We start from the raw sequence: 15,298 nt of genomic DNA on the forward strand, positions 1-15,298 counted from the left end.
AAATCATCAAGTGCCGCGTCGGGTCTGCCAATCGGGCGATGCCCTAGCCAAGTGTATACTAAATTGCTCTAGTCATTTATCAAGAGTTCAATTTTGATATATCAGCCCTGGGGTCTATCGAAATGCAAATTTACGGAGAAAGGGTTGCTCCAAATATTGCGCAGGGCGGAAGAAAAAATCAATGGGGTAGGGCGCGAAAAGGCGCATGACAGACCCGCGCGGCCAAGAGCGGAGCGACCCAGTGCTCGCCTCGGCCTCAGCGAAGCCGTAAAGCAGTGCCGAGGTTCATCCCTGCAGCCATGGATTTGTCTTGGGACTTTCTCAAGTGCTGTTTTGACTCGGACCTGCCTGAATTCTTCGAGTCCGCCGTGAACAAGTGCACCGATCCCAGTTGTGAGTCGGCCTAATTAGCGCCGCAGTGTCACTTGTAGCTCGTTTGCTTGTTACGGCGAACCCTTTGAGCACTAGTTTCTTGACCTTTAAAAATCTCTGCTCACCACCATTAACGCGCTTGTTTTAGATTAATTTTGTAATTTCATTCTTCGTACAAATTTAAAGGTAGTCAAACTTGTATGATTAGGTTTTGCTTGTATAATTTATGATTTTTGTTTTAAATTTAAATCAAATTTTTAAATTAATCGTTACTTTTAATCATGTTGATCTTGTAAAGGTTCTGCAGCTTTTAACGGTAATTAATAACAATTAAAAATAGAAATAGAAAAAAATATCAGCTGAAAATTCCCAAAATTATACTCTCATTCAAAAATTGTAATAAATAATTTTTATTATTTAGATCCACAGAAAATAAATTAAGCCCTCTATTTGAATGTTTTAAATGAGATAGGTCCTCATAATTATATTCACGTTTACTAGAGACAGTAAAAGACCTGATTTAAAATATATTAATCGTTTTTATCGCAGTGTGACGTAATCCTTTCTCAGATGTGTCTGAATAAGTCTTAAGTAGGCTAAAAAATTCCATTTTTTACCCATATTGATGGCCCTGCTCTGCATTCATATGAATTCTCAAGGGTCTCTGCTGCCGTCATTCAACAGCGCTGACTCGCTTTCTTTCTTTTTTTGCTTCACAGGCTGTTGTGGGTGCTGCTCCGCCCTTCGACCGCGCTACAAACGTCTCGTGGATAATATTTTTCCTGTTGATGCGCAGGCAATAAAAATTCATTTACATTTTATCAACAGTAGAATCTAATAAAGTTCATGTTCCGCAGGATGGCCTGGCCAAGAACAACATGGACAAACTTACTTATTACGCCCTGGCCTCGCCAGAAAAGCTGGACAGAATTGGCGAGTACCTTCTGCAAAGGGCCCGCCGAGACGTCTACCGCCGTCGGTATGGCTTTGCCACTATTGCTATGGAAGCGATGGACCAACTGCTTTCTGCTTGCCACGGCCAGACGATTAATTTGTTTGTCGAGAGCTACCTGAAGATGGTGCAGAACTTGCTCGAGTCGACGGAGCACAACTTGCAAGTCCTCGCAACTCAATCCGTAAGAGTTGAGATCATTTTTGACTGATAAAGAAATTATTTGCTTTTTTTCTAGTTTGTGAAGTTTGCTAACATTGAGGAGGACACTCCATCCTACCACAGGAGATACGATTTTTTTGTATCAAAGTTCTCCTCGATGTGTCACTTTGTCAATGACAGTGACGAACTGCAGAGCAAAATCAGACTCGCTGGCATCAAAGGACTACAGGGGGTTGTCAGGAAAACAGTGGCTGATGATCTGGTTGAAAATATTTGGGCACCGGATCATATGAACAAAATCGTACCATCTTTGCTGTACAACATGCAAGATTTACCGTAAGACCAAGAAAATATCTTCATAGGTTCCAGAGAAAAGAATTTTAATTTCAGGCACTTGAAGAAAGGATACCATCCAGTGCAAGAAGAAAATCAAGAAGAGAGAATTGATCCACCTGCCTTGGCGGAAACTTGCATGCGAGAACTGGTTGGCAGGGCCTCTTTTGGACAGATCAGATGTGTGGTAAAACCAGTCTTGAAGCACATCGATAACCACAACTTGTGGCTCTCCAACAAGTTTGCTACGCACACCTTCAAAGTCATCATGTTTTCTATTCAAGTAATGATATCATTAAGATGTATGAACATTTTTGTTTAATTGTCTGTTTTTTCCAATTTCAGGCGCAACACTCGTATGCTGTTGTTGAAACTTTGATGGCCCACTTGGACGAGAATTCAAAAGCCTCTCCTAAAATCAGAACTAGCGTGGCTGAGGTGTTGTCTAAAATTATAGCAATTGCTGCAGGAGAGAGCATCGGTCCTTCCGTGTTGGAAATCATCAATTCTCTTTTGACACATCTGCGGCACTCTGTGATGACTGACATTCCATCGGAGCAGAGAAGGGACGAAAAGATGTATCAAGAAGCACTGATCAACGCTCTGGGAGAATTCGCCAACCACCTGCCAGATTATCAGAAGATTGAGATAATGAAGTTCATTATGAGCAAAGTGCCACAATTCACCGACAATAACAAAAAAGGAGGCTCTAACGTAGCACACGCATTGTTACAAAATATCCTTCTCAAGTCTCTCCTTAAGGTATTGATTCACCTGATCCGTCTTTTTATGGCTCTGTTAACTAAACTATTGTGGGTTACCAGGTTGGAACTAAGTACAGGACTGTGCAGTTTTCAACTACATTCCCAATGTCATTCCTGGAGCCACTATTGAGAATGTCTGCAGCGCCTGATGGCGACATGAGACTTTTGGTACAACGGATTCTTCATACCTTAATTGACAGACATCACAATATTGATAAGCTCCAAAGCCCAAGGTAAAATAATAAAATAAGAGGAATTGTCATCTTTTTTTACTGAATAAGTCTTATGTTACAGTGTCGATGTAGCAGAGATTGGTTTGGTGACTGAAAAATGCTGTCAACCAGACGAGATTTTTGTTCGCAAACATGGACAAGAAATTTGTTCGTGTCTGGGGCTGAGCTTGGAGGAGCCGAGCAACACAATTGAACACATATCTGCCGTATACACCACCTTGGCTCTTTACTGCGTAGAAATTAGTTGCAAGGAGACCATGATGGATATTTTGAGGCTTCTCAAAAGTATTCAGGTACTTATCTTAGCAAATTATTTTACAGAGGCTATAAATTTTGCATACTTATCAAGGACACTGCCACGACAAGCAGCCAACTGAGCACAGTTCAGAGGTGCAGCCTTCACGCTGTAGTAGCTAGTCTACTCACTCTTTTACCGTATGTGATGGGGGTGGCCCCTCTCCAAGAATATGCTGATCAGGTACCGCTTTTTATTTGCAGCAAAAAGGTTTATTTAATTTTCAATATTTTAGATCATTACTTTGCGGAGGCAAAAAGCACCACACTTTCTGCCACCCCTGCGGAGCCGGATTGAAGTTCCCGGCAACAACTCGCCAGGACAAATGCCCAGTGAGATGGGCATTGATCTGGCAGTTATCATAGACATCCTTAGGTCCGCAGGGTACGACATCACTAGACTTCAGGCACCCTTCGAGTCTAACGGCCCTAGGAACTCTTGGGTTGATTCAGTAACTGGAAGAGGAAGTGTTGGAGATCTAAACATTACTGCAGACGAAGACAGCCCTGCCTCATCACCAGGAATAATAAGAGTGAGCTTTGATTTTGCCCAATTTAATTGAACTTGTTACAAACAATTTGTTTTAGAAACCGATCGACCCTCAACTGACTGTGGAAGCATTGAAAAAGATGCTGAACGAACCTCCCAGCATCAGAAAGCAGGAGGAGGAGCAATACAGGCAGCAACTTTGCATGGCCTACAGAATGGAGCCCTTCCAAGAGCTCGTCTCAAGAAATAAAGCAAAAGTGAAAATAACCACTAATTTTTTTATATTGAATTTATTTTCAATTATTGCTATAATTTCAGACTGATACTCTTCAAAACACTTTGAACGACATCTTCAGCATGCTTGTTAGTGATGTACAGAGGCCTCCTCACACTCCCAACCTGTCGATCAGCAGGCAAGGAACCAAAAACTCTACAGACAGCTTCGTCGACCTAACCACCAACACCCCTGCGTCAGCCATAGACCAGCCGCCGTCATATGAGATTCTGTTCCCACAACTCTTCCACATATAAATCACTATATAATACTGATTGTTGATACTATATTGGAATTCCTTTATGAAGGAAACTCACTTGTTCAAAATCGATGGCAATAAAATAAAAAAATGTTAAATGATTTGAAATGATTTTAATCTGAAAATCCAAAATCAAATTGACAGTAAAAGCAATCTATTTTTTCATTTTTGTTTAACAGTGAGGCAGAACAACAAATGCAAGTGGACCTGAATTAGTGGGTCCGACGGAACCCTTCAGAAGTGGAAGAATTTACTACACCCAATTATAATTGCTTAAGTTGATCCTTGTAAAGGACACTGTTGGGTCAATTATTTGCAGACTTGAGAAGTAATAGTTTGTAAACAGTTAAAAAAAACAATGGTATTTTTTTTCTTGTAAGGTTAAATTAGGGTGAGCTGCTCGTCTGCGATGATGACGAACAAGACGTTGGAGAGGAGAGGCGGCATAGTCGCTCTTCAAGGCTCAACTCGCAGCAGCTCGACATCAAAGATAAGAGTGGCATTAGGAGGGATAGTAAGCTTCAGTCAAGGAAAATTGATAAAAAAAATTATCGTAACATTTGGCAAATATATACAAAACAAAATAGATATCATTATTGATGGAAAAGGATATATTCCAGGGTGGCCACGAGAGCCGTAGGCAAAGTCTGGGGAGCAGGTCAGCCTAGCGCGTTCTCCAACGCACATCTGTGCCACGCCCTGGTCCCAGCCCTTGATGACCTCACCGCGACCCAGACGGAACTTGAACGGGCTGTTTCTGTCGCGTGAGGAGTCAAACTTGGTTCCATTAGTCAGGGTGCCAGTGTAGTGGACCACCACAGTTTGACCAGTCTTGGGGTAGGTCTGGCCTGTGAACAAATTTTAAGCAGAAAATAGTTTTTGAAAATCTGTACATAAACTCAGTATCAGAATATTAAAAAACTGTTTAATAAACGAAATCATAAAATGATAATAAATAAATAAATTTTATCTCCCTATCACATTATTTCTATTGAATAAATAGGACACTCCCCCCAAAGTCTGCAATTTATGCTATATGCGGAGGGAAAGCCGGCTCTTTAGAAATTTGTGCTCATTTTAGTAGCACAGTGACGGATACAAATCGTTGATATTGCGTTATATAGGGTATAATGAAGTCGAAAGAAGGGAAGTGAATTGAATAAATCGTATTAATTAAGCTAAGAAGCACGAGCACGTAACTAGCTAGGGAGCGGCATAATGAGATCGAGCGCGTCAAGGCGGATCGCTTTGGAACCGGCCATGGGAGCGTTGCATCGATCGGTTGCCAAAACCGGGCTGACCGCTTGGGCTCCGCTAACCCCTTATATTTACCGTCTCCGGGAGAGATCACTTCAACATCGACACCCATTTTCTTTGGAGTTTAGCGAAGCAAACGTCTTCTATGGCGAAAATTAGAGGTTAATTTAGTACCCCTGTTTGTTTATCAAGACTACCGGAAGCCGACAAGCCGTGCCGAAACGGAAATTCGATCAAAAGGTTGATACACACGGGAGATAGAAACAGAAGGAGTACTTCGTGATTATGTTTGTAAAAATTTATCCCATAACATATTAAACGAATTCAAAGTATCAGTACCTTTATTTATATCATTTTTTGTAACATAAACTTTAAAAAGCAAGAAATTATTCATTAATTATCGTTAAATCTATTACTCCTCTACTTACTATGCACTGAGCTGGACAGACGAACCGTTGGACGAACCGGTGTTGCATTGATCGAATATTGCCATTTCAAGATTTTGAATTTTGTTGAAATTTGGTATTTAGTCGATAAAAGATAATTTATTTTTTAATTAAAAATAATTTTGAATGGAAATTGGCCGGAATATTGAAAAAACGCAATGAAATTTATAAAAAATGAGAAAAGAAAATATAACCGGTAAAGATAATTTTTTTTCACCGTGAACGCAAAAACCGACATCTGTTTTCTGTTCTGTTCAGCAAACATGTCGGGTTACCTGAATCCCAATTTACTGAGACACTCAAAACGAGTATGCAGCCTCTACAAAAGGGCTGTACGAAATTTGGAAGCCTATAATATGGACAGGTACAATTAATCTTTATCAGGATAATCTCACTGCACACTGAAATCAGTGAATTTGTGGAAAATTTCCCATTTTAAAACTTGACATTCTACTGCTTCATATATCAAAACAAGGGTCCCAAACTTTTATTTATCAATTTTTTTTAGTTCAGGGTAGCCATTAATGCTGAATAAAATTTCAGGACGGTATTTAGGTACCAAGCCGTATTGATGAGAGCCAAGTTCGATGAAAACAAAGACATCAAAGACCTTCGAAGGGCCAAGGAACTTTTGATTGCTGGAGAGGAGGAGCTGCTGAGAAGCGAGCATTATCAACCTATAAAATGTATTTTTTTTATAGATTGATTAACCATGAAAATATTTACTTTACTGAATTAATTTCAGTCCCACACTCACCCGGAGGCGTTGCTTATGCTCGTGAGGTCACGGCCCCCGATTGGGTCCTCGACTACTGGCACCCCTTGGAAAAAGCTCAATACCCCGAGTACTTTGCTCGTCGTGAGCAGCGAAAGAAGGAATATCTGAAGTTCTTCGAGCAGCAATATGGCAAACCACCCCAAGACAGTCATCACTGAGTGATTCGCCAAACAAGTGTTGATAAGTTTTATTGTTAATATTTGATTCATTAAAAGCACCTGTAGTATATTTGTGAATGAAAATAAAATGGTTAAGATAATTTAGCAATATGATATTTAATTGGATATGTGGCAACAAGCCCATTTTGAATTTTTATAGTTAAAATTTTTAAACACAAAAACTTGGAAAATTATTTTCTTAAAAGTAATCAACAAGAGATGAAACCAGCGAGATCGGCTGTGACAATAGGCAAATAGATTTAGACTTGCAATTTTAGGCAAGCCATATTGATACCATCACCTTTGTAGTGTATCAAGAGCTTTAAGATTGACAATTTCTGCTCCAGACAAACGGTCGACTCAAGTTCGTAAAGTGTGCAAATGTTGAGTAAAATGCTTTCATGCAATGCCGATACTTGATTCTTGCTTAACGCATCCTCGAGCAGTTTGATCGAATCCTTTAATTTTCCCATGTACAGCAAACATATAGCCATATTGTTGATAACCTGTAAATTTCCTTTAAATTTAACTTAACGAGTTTAAATTTGACTTTACCAAAACATTGCTGGGTTCTTTGACGAGGACTTTTGCAAAAATATCATGGGCTTCTTGAAAGGCATTTTGTGTGATAGCAACCAGACCTCTATCAATGATTGACCTTGTTTCGGCAGGGTCGCAGACAGAAAAGTAGTTTTCTGCTGCAGACACGTCTCCGAGCATAAGCATCAAACGGCCGAGCGCCGACTGAAGTGATTTTTTATTGTTTGGTTCTTTCTCAATTAATTGTTCTATCACATCCACGGCCAACTCAAATGACTTAAAATATTCCAATCAGGCTTTTTGTTTTAATTTGAATAATGATAATATCATACCTTTTGGAATATTGCACAGTTAGCGACTGAGTATAATACACGAATTTCTCTCGAACGCCACAACTTTTTTGATTCTGCTCGGTCTGCTTCTGATATGCTAATTGGACTTCCATCTTCCATTAGACCAGCGTCCAAGTTCTCTAAAATCTGATCATGAAAAGAATAAATTTTAAAAAAAACCCATTTAAACGAAACATACCTTCTTGACGACAGCTAAAATTTTTGGAAGCCTAATGAGGGACTCCTTGGCCTTATTCAGGTACTGAGGTAATTCAGCAAGGAGCAGTCTAAAAGAAAACGGGACCATTGTGCCAGGTCTGTTTCCATACATGTCAGGGTAATATTGGAAGTACAGGTCTGGTCTCTCAAGGTCTCCAAAGGGCTCTGCTTCAACTTCGGCCAAAGAGAACGATCGCAGTTTTACTAAAAGTGCTATTCTGGTGGACCAGAGCTGCAAATTAAAAGTTTTCATTGAATAGTCCAACACTAACTTTTGGCACTTTACCTGGATGGAATGTGGAGTGTGCTTGGTTGGGTATCCAGAACGCCCAGCGCCTTGACCGTACATTGACAGAAGGCGTCCGGTCAAATTTACAGCAGCTCGAATGCAACCAGCCTAAGGATAAAAACGTTTTAAATTTGGTTTAAATAATAAAAAAAAAGGAATTCGAAGCTATACTTGAATCAAATCTCGAAGTCCCCGATCATCTTGAGTGACATCTGAGGCAGTCAAAACCTTTCTTTTAGCAGCTTCTGCTTCTCCCAAGTAATGCAGAACCAGTTCGTGCACTGTGTCAACCTGATAAAATATTTGAAAAATAATAATAATAATTTTTCCGTTGCTATACTTCTCACCATATCTTCCTCTAAAACAACCCCGGGTTTGGTGAGTGTGTCCTCTAAATTGGGTATGCTAGGTGAGTTTGTTGCAGCGGCCACAAGGACTTTTCTTACTTCCTCTGAGGGAATCCATGCATTCCTTCTTCGATCGACCTCCGATCCTCCGCTGCTGTAAAGATCCTCAGGAGGCGGTGGCGCCAATGCAAGGTCAGTCACAATTTGACCACCGACAAATTGGTTGCTCAGCTGATCTTGAGGATTTTGCAGAAAGAGTTGCGCTGGCATTGAACTTGGTGCTTTTCTTGGGTCGGGGTGAGAAATTTGGTCAAAGAACGATGCCGTGCTTGGCGCTGGGTTGTTGCTGAAGTAGCTGCTCAGGTTGGAAGTCTGCACTTGAACACCCTCATCGCCTGCGTCATTTAAGTTCACTGCAGCTACCTTTGCCGATATCTGGTCCACAGGGGCACCTTCCATCTCTAGGTGAGAAGAAAATGACACAAAATTAAAAAATACATAAAAATACATTCGTATCATTGGAAAATGAAATTTTTTGAAATTTAAAATTTTCATACTGATAAATTAATTACCCTAGTGTCTCTATAAACACAATTTGAAAATTTTGTTTCAAATAAGCTTGAAAATAGCTGTTTTGCCAAAGTTTTTTCCTCCTCTTCCTCTTTTCAGCTGACTTCAGGCAGGTCCCGCCCACTTCATAATTCATTCTATTGTAATGTGTAGAGAAAGAAGTTGGATAATTTAAACAATATTTTAAAAAAGGAAAACCAATATAGGCGAAAAATAAAATTTTATGGACTTGAGATTAAAAAAATGTAAAATTTTTAAATAAAAATCATGAAATTAATATTTTCAGGTGAATTTTAATTAGGTTCCTTCGAAAAACCCTAAAATCCTTTGCAAGCACCATATTTCACGTAAGTTCGAATTTGCCGCAAGAAGCAGCTCGCACGTCGCCATTCGACTGTTTTCAAAAAACAAATCGGCAAAATTAAAAATAATAATTTTCGGTCTAATTTGGTCCCGTAATAATATCATTTCGACAGACCCTGATATCTAAGGCTTTGATCGCATTTAAAAAAGCGAGCCCGTCCTCATTCCAGAGGGGTGAAATCGAGGTCGGAGCGGCATCGCCCTAGGGTGGATTCTGGGCAGTGTGTACATTTGCACTCCGCCTCGCCTGACTGTCGCCATCCAGGTCGCCAACTCTCGCACAGGGAAAGTGGCGATCACAATTCGTCCCCTTTTTCGGCCGCACCAACCCCGGAGTCGCGACGCAGACTTGACTGTCCGGCGTGTGAAAGGTGAGGCTCGCTGCTCGCGGAGTTTTGTGCGAATCGGAGTTCATTTCGGCGCCGAAATCGGCGCCAGACTCCGTGTCGCCGACTGGCAGTTTCGCGTGACGCGGGATAGCGTTTCTCGAAATTCCATAAAGTATGGAGGAAAATTTCTCTGAAAAATGAGAAATTTTTAATTTGGAAAGGTGCAACTTTTGAAAAAGCTGTTTTATTAAAAATAAGTCAAAGAGAAAGTAGCATAAGCAAACGTACTTTTTATTTTGCCCTTTCAAAATAAGCCGGAAAACTCGACAAAAATACTCATTCATTGATGATTCATCTCGTGAATTCAGTTCAGATTAATTTATCATTATTCTTCCAGTAAGGAAGTATTCACAAAATATCTGATCTTGAATCACATTATACATTTTTTTCCTTCGCTCGTATATTAAATCATTAAATTTTTTCAGCTAAATTTGACAATCATCACAATTCATCATGGAAGAAGAGGCGGAATCAAGCTCCGGGACGATGTCCACCCTGAATTCGCTTTTCTCCTTCACAAGTCCGGCGGTGAAGAAGCTTTTGGGCTGGAAACAAGGAGACGAAGAGGAAAAGTGGGCAGAGAAAGCTGTTGACTCCCTGGTGAAAAAGTTGAAGAAGAAAAAAGGCGCCATCGAAGACCTGGAAAAGGCCCTCAGCATGCCCGGACAGCCTAGCAAGTGCGTAACCATCCCGCGCAGCTTGGACGGTCGCTTACAGGTAATTAAAAATATTTATATAATTATTCTACAATATAATCTTTATCTCATAAAATCAAAATTACAGGTTTCGCACCGCAAGGGTCTGCCTCATGTTATCTACTGCAGAGTTTGGCGTTGGCCAGACCTTCAAAGCCACCACGAACTAAAGCCCCTGGAGCAATGCCAGTTTCCTTTCTCAGCAAAGCAGAAGGAAGTGTGTATCAACCCGTACCATTACAAGAGGGTAGAAAGCCCAGGTCAGCATTCAAAGTTAAATTTAAGTTGTATAAAGAGAAGAAAAGAAATTTTTATGCCAGATTTGATTTTCGTCAATAGATATTTAAAGTAAATACTTTTTGTCCTTTCAGTGCTGCCTCCTGTTTTGGTGCCGCGTCACAGTGAATACGCTCCAGGCCATTCCTTGCTCCCCTTCCAGCAGATTTCCGAGCCAGCCATGCCGCACAATGTCTCGTACTCTGCCACCGGATTCAACAACTCGCACTCGCATCTCAGTCCACAAAGTAGTGGCGGTCCCAACTCGCCCCTCAGCAACGTCAACAGCCCGGCCAGCCAGACAGGCCCTCAGAGTCCATTTGGTTCTAACGGTCTGCCTGGTACGTCTCCACTTTCACCACTAAGGTAAATGTTTCTTAAACCAGTTTTTTCTCAGCTGGAACCCCTCCTCCTGCCTACAGTCCAGGCGTCGAAGACAGTCATCAGTCAGGCCAGTCACCTTCACCTGACGCCAACGCCATGGACACCACTAACATAAACGAGGTCTCCCCGGTTGCTTACCAGGTTTGTAATGAATTTAATTTCATTATTCCTGAATACCTCAAAATTTAACACAAAATTATATAACTTTGTATTTTTATGTGAATTCATTCGAGATATAGTTAAATTTTTTAATAATTTCGTAATTTTCTTTTCAGGAGCCTCCATACTGGGCCAGTATAGCATACTACGAACTTAACTGCCGTGTCGGCGAAGTTTTCCATTGCACATCCCACTCCGTCATTGTCGACGGCTTCACTAACCCAAGCAACAATTCAGACAGATTCTGTTTAGGCCAGCTGTCCAATGTTAACAGAAACTCTACTATAGAGAACACGCGCAGACACATTGGAAAAGGTTAACTCCATCATTTAGTTTAATTTACAAAAATTTACCATAAATTCCAAATCAGGTGTTCATCTCTACTACGTTGGAGGCGAGGTCTACGCAGAGTGCCTGTCAGACAGTGCCATTTTTGTTCAGTCGCGCAACTGCAACCACCATCATCAATTTCACCCCAGCACTGTCTGCAAAATTCCGCCAGGCTGCTCTCTGAAGATTTTCAACAACCAGGAATTTGCTCAGCTTCTCTCAACTAGTGTCAACCACGGCTTCGAAGCTGTCTACGAACTAACTAAAATGTGTACAATTAGGTAAATTTAAACTAATTTTATTTAATGAAATGAATGAATCTATTGATTCATTTTTTAGAATGTCATTTGTGAAAGGCTGGGGTGCCGAGTACCACCGCCAAGACGTGACGAGCACTCCTTGCTGGATCGAAATTCATCTCCACGGGCCACTGCAGTGGCTGGACAAAGTCCTGACGCAAATGGGCTCTCCTCACAACCCCATCTCATCAGTCTCGTGAGTGCTTCATCGAGTGGGCGCAGTTCATTTAAATTTATTCACTCGTTCAGCTCTATTTGGTTAATTCTTCCATGGCAGTTTCTCTCTAGTTTTTCTCCAATAATGCTCCCTGATTATCAGTTTTTTTACCGCAACTTTTCCTCCTTTCAAAAGGGACAATGCTGGGTTGGGAAACAGACGAAGTGTGGCGTAGCAGCCACAAAAATAATGCCTTTAAGACGCTTTCATTTAAGCTGCATTGATGCTTCGTGTGAAATGACAAAGAATATTTATTGCACAAAAAAGTTCTTATCATTCTGGATGATAAACTTACTATTTTAAGAATGGAACTGTCGATTGACAAAAACATAATATTTTCTAACAAACTCGAACAAAATGGAAAAATTGTTCTGCCGAATGTGTCAATTTGGTTGCTTAAAAAATCATTACTGCTGCATTTAGGATCTCAAAAATATTTTAAATCACCGAAGAGGGTAGTTTGTAAGAAATATATATATAACGAAATGTCGAGATACTTGTCGGAGACGCATAATAAGCCGACACGCATGATTCTAAGGATAAAGAAGTGTATTTGTGTATAGCAATTGTGCATTTTATACTGTTCACTTGTTCAGTGACTTTTTTAATTACAAAAGATTTATGATGTTTTGGAAAGAAAGATACATGTTAATGTTTACAACTGTCCTGTAGTGCGTAAATGTAAGTTTAGGAAGCTAATCAGATAATAATATTCCATCTTGCCGGCCGGCTTCTGCTGTACTAATTGCTTCTTTGGTGTCAAGCAACAATTTGTTCAATTCTGTCTGTGAACTCAGTTGCCATACTTATTCGAACTACTTACTTGGTGATATTATTTTCCTCCCATTTCGAACAACTACTGTCACAGTGGAACTCTGGCTTTGCTTGCTTGCATAATTTGGCCTAAAGTGCTTGACGATTTTGTGCCATTAGATTTGAAGTCGCGGCTGCCGAGGCAGGTAGAAACTTACACTCACCTCAAGTGCAAAATTAACTCAAATTCCCGCCAACTGTGTGTCTTATAGCACTGCAAAATTATTTACTACAGAGGAAAAATTTTACGAGAAGGACCTTTTAGGGTTCTGGACATGCATGTGATCTAAACAGATGCCATTTATTGCAAATTTTGGAAAGAGTTTACGAAATCAAAATTACCTTTATAATTTGGTGAACAGACGGACACAATTCAAACTTTTGACATTGAAGTGACTGAAAATAGCCATTGTAAATAATATGATTTAACGAGAAGCGTCAAAAGTGATCAACTGAGTTTTTGTTTTTGAGAAGGGCCAAAATGTTATATATACGTTGTAAATTTGTGAAGAGTGTTTTTCCACATGAAGTGCAATCTGTAATTGTTGATCGTTTTAGTTTTCAACTCTAGGCTACTCTGGAAGAAATGATCTGATAAATCTTGAGCTTTGGCGGCCAGATGAAACCAAAATTCTATGCTGGCTCAGGATTGCCTAATTGTAGAAAAATTCGCATGCTAGACCTTAGTTGTGACAATATTGTTATTTAAAATTTATTTCATTAGGAAACGCAAAGTCAGTAGCACGTGTACGATAATATAAATATATTATACAACTTAAGATTAGCTGCCTTAAATTTTAAGTCCTCGTTGCTACGGATAATATGCATGTGCAATTAAGTAATTTTAATTATCTTGAAACACGCACGCACATGCACTGCTATTGTACTAACTGCTTAAGAAAAAGAGAAACAATCCAAAATTGCTAATTTCAAGGCTGGAAAAATTCAAAACAGGCTGCGTACGTGTTTTCGGCAAGACAATGTGTTTTAGATAATAAACAAAACGCAGATAATAATTAACTATAAAATAAATAAATCTTACTTATATTATATAAATTTTAATATTTTTATGCATGTTAATTTATACACAATGAAACATAAACACAGAGCAGCTCTGTTTCCGTTGGGCTGCTATTTTTCTTCATTCATCTCCGCACAAAATTATGATACATACTCAAATCACCGGCAAGCTCTGTTAAATGGACAAGAAAAGTGAAAAGGACACAACGCAATCGTCGTCTCTCGGACTCGTGTTTCTGTTTTGGCTACGCGTGTTTATAATCCACATTTGAATTATACATTATTAATACATGAGACTGTGTACCAGTTTACATTGACTGTGTTTTCTTTGTATTTATTCCACACAAAACTTTCGCACTGCAGCGTTCAATACCAGTCCCTCGGGATATTATTTGGAAGAAAAATAAAAACAAGTTTGAAAAATTCATTCCGACAAGTGACTATGTTTATATGAATACTGACTTGAGTGTCACATGAAAGAAAACACAAATAAAATTCACAGCAGATCCGAGACCACGACCACAACTTGATCAAGAATGAGGTGAGTACCCAGAGGCAAGTTTGGTCGAGAGAGATGAAATATCCGCGATATTAACATCAACCCAACGCCAGTGGCATTGTAATTTTTCATCATATTTTCCCTTTCAATCGCGTGCTAATTCAAATTCGGTAAATAACTAATTACTAATGTGCTTTCATAAAATTTGCAAATATGATATCCAAAATTTCCTTGCCTTATATTGCTGATTTAAAAAAATTGCTTTCTGGCTCAAATTTTATTAAAAATAAAACGTTAAAACTTTTTAACAGTATTACGAGATCATTAATTAAATTATGTTTTCATCGTCACGACTTACTATTGTTGAAAAAAAGATCTCCAAAATGAAATGACCTTTTGATCCTACTCAGCAAGTCATTTGAATATTATTTGCACTCCTCTTTCTATTCATCAAATCATAATGTACGCATCGACGTGCCTATTTCATTATACAACGTTTATTTATTTTTTCAATCAGATGCAAAAACACAAACGTGAACATATCCTTGGCGGATCGAGCACACAATGGTCAATTCTTGTCCGTGCTTTATTTTACTGCCTTTTAATTCTGACTGAGCTCTTCATCATATAAAACCTCTCGAACGCAACTTGTGGCTCGCAGATCAGAACTCGAGATAGACATTCCCACGAGGAGAATCGCCGCAGCGCGCTTTGGCTCTCCGGAGAGCGCAATAAAGTTCCGTCGAGCGTTTTATTTTTGCAGTGAGATGTAATCAAAAAGAAAA

The 15,298-nt window shown here is 39.6% G+C and overlaps 5 protein-coding genes across 7 annotated transcripts; 3 read left to right on the forward strand and 2 right to left on the reverse strand.

Annotated features, from left to right (window-relative positions):
* Window positions 1–159: 159 nt before the first annotated feature.
* LOC132193721 (protein EFR3 homolog cmp44E) lies at window positions 160–4,227 on the forward strand. The gene is made up of 12 exons (XM_059614567.1): window positions 160–393; window positions 1,092–1,168; window positions 1,230–1,508; window positions 1,563–1,822; window positions 1,877–2,102; window positions 2,165–2,581; window positions 2,644–2,816; window positions 2,878–3,109; window positions 3,166–3,294; window positions 3,347–3,643; window positions 3,699–3,857; window positions 3,919–4,227. Exons 1-12 carry the CDS (start codon window positions 300–302, stop codon window positions 4,129–4,131), a joined length of 2,556 nt encoding a protein of 851 aa, XP_059470550.1. The 5' UTR covers window positions 160–299; the 3' UTR covers window positions 4,132–4,227.
* A 4-nt stretch (window positions 4,228–4,231) lies between these two features.
* LOC132193722 (peptidyl-prolyl cis-trans isomerase Fkbp12) lies at window positions 4,232–5,626 on the reverse strand. The gene is made up of 3 exons (XM_059614569.1): window positions 5,466–5,626; window positions 4,747–4,981; window positions 4,232–4,647 (listed from the first exon to the last, which is right to left on the reverse strand). Exons 1-3 carry the CDS (start codon window positions 5,500–5,502, stop codon window positions 4,590–4,592), a joined length of 330 nt encoding a protein of 109 aa, XP_059470552.1. The 5' UTR covers window positions 5,503–5,626; the 3' UTR covers window positions 4,232–4,589.
* Window positions 5,627–6,040: 414 nt separating this feature from the next.
* On the forward strand, window positions 6,041–6,881 carry LOC132193363 (NADH dehydrogenase [ubiquinone] 1 beta subcomplex subunit 9). Its single transcript, XM_059613992.1, has 3 exons — window positions 6,041–6,200; window positions 6,380–6,522; window positions 6,582–6,881. Exons 1-3 carry the CDS (start codon window positions 6,100–6,102, stop codon window positions 6,770–6,772), a joined length of 435 nt encoding a protein of 144 aa, XP_059469975.1. The 5' UTR covers window positions 6,041–6,099; the 3' UTR covers window positions 6,773–6,881.
* LOC132193361 (trafficking protein particle complex subunit 12) lies at window positions 6,871–9,690 on the reverse strand. 2 transcript variants are annotated; one of them, XM_059613989.1, is made up of 8 exons: window positions 9,548–9,690; window positions 8,500–8,960; window positions 8,324–8,443; window positions 8,150–8,260; window positions 7,844–8,095; window positions 7,645–7,791; window positions 7,328–7,588; window positions 6,871–7,278 (listed from the first exon to the last, which is right to left on the reverse strand). In XM_059613989.1, exons 2-8 carry the CDS (start codon window positions 8,956–8,958, stop codon window positions 7,033–7,035), a joined length of 1,596 nt encoding a protein of 531 aa, XP_059469972.1. In that variant the 5' UTR covers window positions 8,959–8,960; window positions 9,548–9,690; the 3' UTR covers window positions 6,871–7,032. The 2 variants fall into 2 exon arrangements, with proteins under 2 accessions (XP_059469972.1, XP_059469971.1); XM_059613988.1 differs by lacking the exon at window positions 9,548–9,690 and adding an exon at window positions 9,072–9,206.
* On the forward strand, window positions 9,452–14,336 carry LOC132193362 (protein mothers against dpp). Of its 2 annotated transcripts, none has more exons than XM_059613991.1 (8): window positions 9,452–9,803; window positions 10,247–10,538; window positions 10,605–10,776; window positions 10,888–11,158; window positions 11,215–11,317; window positions 11,452–11,650; window positions 11,706–11,946; window positions 12,005–14,336. In XM_059613991.1, exons 2-8 carry the CDS (start codon window positions 10,275–10,277, stop codon window positions 12,162–12,164), a joined length of 1,410 nt encoding a protein of 469 aa, XP_059469974.1. In that variant the 5' UTR covers window positions 9,452–9,803; window positions 10,247–10,274; the 3' UTR covers window positions 12,165–14,336. The 2 variants fall into 2 exon arrangements, with proteins under 2 accessions (XP_059469974.1, XP_059469973.1); XM_059613990.1 differs by having other exon boundaries at window positions 9,453–9,803; window positions 10,888–11,133; window positions 11,190–11,317.
* Window positions 14,337–15,298: the final 962 nt, after the last annotated feature.

The sequence above is a fragment of the Neocloeon triangulifer genome, unplaced genomic scaffold, assembly GCF_031216515.1.
Source record: "Neocloeon triangulifer isolate White Clay Creek 2 clone unplaced genomic scaffold, ASM3121651v1 ptg000004l, whole genome shotgun sequence".
NCBI classification, from domain to species: Eukaryota; Metazoa; Arthropoda; class Insecta; order Ephemeroptera; family Baetidae; genus Neocloeon; species Neocloeon triangulifer.